Source organism: Megalops cyprinoides, chromosome 22, assembly GCF_013368585.1.
Source record: "Megalops cyprinoides isolate fMegCyp1 chromosome 22, fMegCyp1.pri, whole genome shotgun sequence".
NCBI lineage: Eukaryota > Metazoa > Chordata > Actinopteri > Elopiformes > Megalopidae > Megalops > Megalops cyprinoides.
In genome coordinates, this window is record NC_050604.1 from 11657185 (window position 1) to 11663355 (window position 6171).

At 41.6% G+C, this 6171-nt stretch overlaps 1 protein-coding gene across 1 annotated transcript; it reads left to right on the forward strand.

Moving 5' to 3' along the window:
* Positions 1–790: 790 nt before the first annotated feature.
* LOC118769907 (G-protein coupled receptor 26-like) lies at positions 791–2828 on the forward strand. The gene is made up of 3 exons (XM_036517303.1): positions 791–1458; positions 1915–2028; positions 2578–2828. The coding sequence occupies exons 1-3, from the start codon at positions 791–793 to the stop codon at positions 2813–2815; spliced, it is 1020 nt and encodes a 339-aa protein (XP_036373196.1). The 3' UTR covers positions 2816–2828.
* The last annotated feature ends 3343 nt before the right edge of the window (positions 2829–6171 follow it).

Here is a 6171-nt window from a genome sequence, read left to right on the forward strand (position 1 = left end):
AGTCTTATCGTATGTTATGAGTTGTGAAGTTCTTTACGGGGACTACATTTCCATAAATCTGGGAGAACATCTGGTACCTCTCTTACGTTCCTCCGTCTCCAAAACATTAATCAATATAACCTCAGGATTCTCCATTATAGCCGATCAACGAAATGTTACGAAATAAAAACAAAAATGAAATAGGGTCTACCCTAGCCGCACGACCTTTCGTTTCTCCTCTCTCTCTCTCTCTCTCTCTCTCTCTCTCTCACACACACACACACACACAGGTTTTTTCTTCCCTGGGCAAAGCGTAGAGTTTGGTTATTGTAAAAGCGTCACTGGCAGACAACGGATCACAACACGTGAAAGCAAGTGTGCAGCGCGGGTTTCCTTCTTTTGCGCATGATCTGTGTGAAGAGGCAATGTTAATACCTGTGGGAAAGCCTATACTTGGCTTCTCGTGTTGGAGCAGTCACATCAACGGAGGAATGCGAGAAAAAATGCAACAATCTTGCTTTTAACAAAAAGTGTGGTTTTCCCAACACTTGTAAAAAGGTTGGATATTTTATCTAAAGGAAGACTCCATTAAGCGCTCTAGACTCCGCAGAAAGGAATGAAAGCGCGCGGTTATCGGATTCAGCACGCTGGACAGCACCATTCGCCTGCTCAGGTGACAGGACTCATTGGAGTTGAACATTTCCCACCGAAGAATGACAAGTGAAGATGTGCGACCGAGGAGTATGCAGGAGATGATGTCCGAATTTCGACAAGCGTATTTATTCCGCTGGTGAAACTTTGGTTTCGAGAAATGGACTTGGCCGAAATCCTCTTGGCGTTGTTTATTGTCGTGGTTGCGATTGTCTCGTTGTTATCGAACTTGCTGGTGTTACTATGTTTTATTTGCAGTGCCGACATACGCAGGCAAGTGCCAGGCGTATTTATTCTGAACCTGTCCTTTTGCAACATACTTATTACCATTTTAAACATGCCATCGACATTGTTTGGAGTTATCAAGAATCAGAAGCCTTTTGGAGATAGCGTCTGTCAAACTATCAGCTTCCTGGAGACTTTCTTGACTACAAATACGATGTTGAGCATGGCAGCTCTCAGCATTGACAGATGGGTAGCTGTCGTCTTTCCCTTGAGTTATTCCAGTAAAATGCGATACAAGGACGCTATGTTCATGGTGTGTTATTCCTGGATCCATTCTCTTACCTTTTCCCTCGTCGCGTTACTTTTGTCTTGGTATGACTACAACCATGTGTACGCATCCTGCACTTTACATTTGAACGAGGAGCGGGGAAGGACAAAGTTTGCAGTGTTCACTGTCGTGTTCCACGCCACGAGCTTCACGCTGTCTCTCCTGACTCTGTGCTTTACGTACTTGAAGGTTTTAAAAGTCGCACGGTTTCACTGCAAGAGGATAGACGTTATAACCGTGCAGACGCTGCTATTGCTCGTGGATATTCACCCAAGGTATGTATTACATTACTTATTTGCCTAGCAGACGTCATTTCCAGGGCGATTTACATATAATGCATTTATACAGTAATTTTGATTAAGTTGCTCCAATTAAGCGCTCCACACTGGATTGAAACCTACAACCTACGGTCCTGCAGATCCAATAGGCCAAACGGCATCTATTAATCAGACATCTAAAAAATTTAAATTTTACGAGACAACTTGACATACTTAACCTCAGGTTGCCTCCAACCTAGCTCCACGGCACTGCGTGAAAACAGAGTCGCAGGTTACAGGAGACGGTGCCTCATATATCAAAAAGGGTCACTTTCCATTTTCAGTCCCGATTATGTCGTACAATAAAATCTGCTCTGTTACTGCACCTTGAGGGTATTTTTGTGCAAATGTCTGCGTTGGTGTACTTTACAATGTTTTTTTTATGTAGTAATATCACATTTCAATTATTTACAGTGTTAAACAGCGTTGTCTTATGGAGCAAAAGAGGAGGAAACAGCGTGCCACTAAGAAAATAAGCATTTTTATTGGATCGTTCATTATCTGTTTTGCTCCTTACGTCATAACAAGGTAAGTAGAAATAATGAGGGCATATTTCTAAGAAATTCTTCAGTTACAAAAATACAGTATTTAAAAACCATAAGGGTAACTCTTACTCTAAACAGGATGAGGGCATGATCTAAAAAAGTAGCACTTATCTGTTGGATGTCCAACCATTGTAGAAATATGTCCACAGTTGTGTATGTACAAATGTTCTGAATTTGCATGCATGGATGCAATTTGTTTAAACATATTTAAGCTCTACATGCCATTGTATTAGGTGGAAAGGGCTGAAACAATGATCGGTGCTGATTGATGCAACTCAGTAAACAAACCTACCGTAAAATAAATCAAACGGGTTAAAATTATGCAGCGACGCACTTTTCAATGCCACACATGCATTCCTTGAAACGCTAGCTTCAAAACAAGAGTTCTTGAGGGAAAAAAGACATGTGGTCTGAGAGTGCGCATACGTACTCTCTCACTTTCACTAAAACACTGAACCAGCTGAAACGTGAGAGCGCACGTGTGCTGCTGCCAGATTTAGAAACACTCACGCGTTGCCTCGCCTCTTCGCAGGCTCGCCGAGCTCCTGCCACTCGTGCGTATCAGTCCACAGTGGGGGATCGCCAGCAAGTGCCTGGTGTACAGCAAGCCCGCCTCCGACCCCTTCGTCTACTCTCTCCTCCGGCAGCAGTACAAGAAGGCCCTCATCAACATGGCCAACAAGCTGCTGAGGAGGGACCTGTACCCCTCCTCCGGACACAGCAGCTCTTTGGACACAGAGAACGACTACTGCCTGCAGAGGATCAGCTAGCCGGCACCCGCGAGGATCGAGCTGCGTCTGTGCGCTCCGCTGCGCAGGCAGCGCACGGGAGAGGGCGGACTTAAACGGCACCGACAGGCAGCCATAATGCACGCTTTCTCCTGTTTAACAAGGGCACCTCGACTGGTTCTACTGGGAGAATAAACACAAAACAAAACCCAAGGAAAGTGATTGGCTGGACAGCAGATATTTATAAATCAGCCCTGTGAAGGGATTAGACGGGTACATGCTCGGCACGTCCAGCAAACTGTTATTTTTTGGGGTAATTTCACCGAACTTTTTCCAAGACTACCTAAGACTATTTTCAAAATCCAATTAATTGTAAGTACTACCCCCCCAAAATTAGCTTTTAATTATAAGGTGAACATTTCTCACAGACAGCTCTAGGTGCCCTTTAAAAGAGCACTCTGCCAAAACAGCATCACCTGATACTTTTTCTGCATCTATGAAATAGTCAGTATTCTTTCTTTCATGTTGCTAATGGATATGGGTAACCCTAACAACAATGTCCACGGTGAATATGTAAATGTAGGTTCGAGACTGTGTATTCCTCAGAATTTGTTCACATTATATTAAGACTGATTGAGCCCTGCTCAATAAACTGGCACCAAATTGTAAAGAGACAGTCTGATCTAAAACTGATCTATGTTACCTGTCTTGACAAAATGTTTGGTTCTGAACTGGAAAATGACAAAATGACATGACAAAAAAATTCTATTTAGTGCAAGCGTTTTGTAATAAGCCTTTCAACTTCATTCTGCGGAATATGCAGCTCTGTAATGTCAATTTATTGAATAGCTCAATTGAAGAGTTCACAGTTCCTGGCCTACACATTAAAGGTATAGAGTAAAAGGATACAAAAGGCTACTGGCTATTTATAAGCAGGAAACAAGACAACTGATGTTGAACTGCTCTGACTATGCCTTATTTGGTATCTGAAAGAAATGACCTTGTGTTATTGTGGACGCTTAGACAGGACCGCAACAATGAAGGTCTAGCATGTGTTTCAGGTTCAAAAGCATGCGGAGCAGAGTGTGTGTGAGTCACCTGCTTCCTGCTAAATCACTCCACGTGACTGTAGTGATTCTCACCTAGGGAGCAGGATTTGGAGCCCTTTTCATCATTAAAACAACATGGCAGCACTCTGTGACTGGACGTTTTCATGTTCAGCTACAGCATTGGCAAAAAAGCTAAAAAGGCCCTTGGAGCCCTGACCTTTCTGGGCAGGGGAGACATCAAAGGCATCAAAGCCAGTTGATATCCTGCTCTATAAGCAAAAAGATCTGACCGGAGGTAACTCCAGATCAAGAACAATGTGCTCTCTGTGCCTGTTCAACGTGGAGCTGGATGTTCACAACATTACTTTGGTCACTGGATCTCAATGCACTTTGACATCACTCTAGAGGCTCTGTTCAATCTAACAGCAATGTGTGTTAGATTAGTAGCGCCTATATGCAGGTAGCACTCTTTCTGTCTCCTACAAAACAGTATGAGTTCAGCAGTCACTGAAATGAACAAAGCTGTTGTGTAGGGAATGGAAAACTAACATGTGCTTCAGCTTGTTGTTGCAAGTTAAGGGCAAAGTTCGCTGAGGTTAAATTGAACAGAGACTCAGGCTTACTACTTAAAATTGAAAAGCCAAAGGCAAATATCATTTTCACGATATCAAAGCTTCTTTCCTAACATGAATGTACTACCAGGTTGAACTGAGACATGTTTGTTCACTTTTACAGAGAAAAGAGGTATGTATAAATGTATAAATACAAAAAGTGTGAAGAATGTTAAATTGTTCAAGTGCTTTTAATTATGTTGTGGTTGTGCCAGATTTTATTGATAATTAACTGTTGTATTTTTTTCAGTATTATCATGCCAAAAAGAGTTGGCTTATGGCAGTGTGCTCACATGTCTATTTCTGGCTAGATACTTTGGAAGTAAGCACTCTCAACAAAGCCCATTCTGCAAACTACCTGCTGTGTTTTTGTGTAAGAGTGAAACCATTTGTGAAATTAGTTCAATAAAGTTCTATTGTACCAAACTGGGTATTTAGTGAATTGCTATATTCTGTAGTCCTGCAATTTGTGCGTTTCAGTAGAAGGCACAGATAGCAGTCTTAGACGTTCAGGGATGTTTCATATTGGGATGATAAATTTTTCAAATGACAAAGGAGTGAGTATTCGGAGTAGTCGGAAATTGAACTGAGAATTGCTCTTCCATAAATAGCTGCGAAATGAAGCCTTCCTCTTTGCATATTACTGGATATTTATGGAAATGGTGCTCATTTTTATGAGCAAATTTTTTATTGTGTTTTAGCAATTGTGCTCTCACAGTGACAGCAGGTTTCAACAGATTTAACCTAGACAAAATAATGCCTCCCTCCTTTCTGTCCACCAACTCCACAGGAGTCTAATAACCCATGCTGTAGTCAGGGTCATACAGCGTTCAATGCATTAATATATAATAAAAGAATAAGTCAATTACACATAAACAAAGACATTTCATAGCCAGTTGTGAACAGAAGCATAAAATTTTGTTCTAAGTTCCAATTCAAGTTTTTACCAAACAAGTGTGCAAAGTGTATCGTTTGATAATGTACTACTGGTTCATTGCATTTGCTCCCTTACAATTCAACAATAACAATAAGCAGAGGACACCTGGGGAAATCACAGGTCATTATGGACCAAGAGCCTGCAGCCATGCAGGTGTGGGTATCCATGGCTACACACATTCCAGGATTCCCCTCCAGGCCATGTTGGGGGTTAATTGGGAAGTGGATTGGGTCAGTCCTTCAGGGATTAGGAATGTAGGGACTCTGTGACATTAGGGTACTTTGGGGTGAAGTGGGCATGGGGGAATTTACTTTTCTGCTGTCGTCTGGCGGATTGTTTCACATCAGATCGATTTAATTACCAATCCTTTGTTTTAAGATTCTTAAAATATTAACCTCTGACTCTTTATTCCCTCACCATGATTTCCTCTGATAGATCAATTTACTGTAAAGTTAGCCAGTTTAGTGTAAGCAATTGTATGATCTTCAGTGGTCAGGTACATGATTTTTGTAATGCCTGCAGAATACTGTGCTTGCCAAAACTTGCCAAAACGTATTGCTCCTCTGGCATAAATATATTTAAAATGAAGAGTATTTAAAGTAAAGAGACGTTACATTAATTGAGGTTAAATGAGTTTCAGATTTTGGTAGGACATAATATGGAAAAATGGTAATCAAAAAGAGGTGTACGCCGTGGAGTTGACATTCTCCTGGTAACAAACGGAAATCGTCGTGCACTGTTACGTTTACAAGATGTATGGTTGATATTCATTTGCAGATAGTGATACTGCACGACGCGTGG

Excerpts from the sequence above, each read along its gene's own strand:
- LOC118769907 (XM_036517303.1), top strand. The coding sequence starts at position 791 with ATGGACTTGGCCGAAATCCTCTTGGCGTTGTTTATTGTCGTGGTTGCG. Across the intron at positions 1,459-1,914 it reads CTCGTGGATATTCACCCAAG|TGTTAAACAGCGTTGTCTTA; the intron begins GTATGTATTACA and ends AATTATTTACAG. Across the intron at positions 2,029-2,577 it reads GCTCCTTACGTCATAACAAG|GCTCGCCGAGCTCCTGCCAC; the intron begins GTAAGTAGAAAT and ends GCCTCTTCGCAG.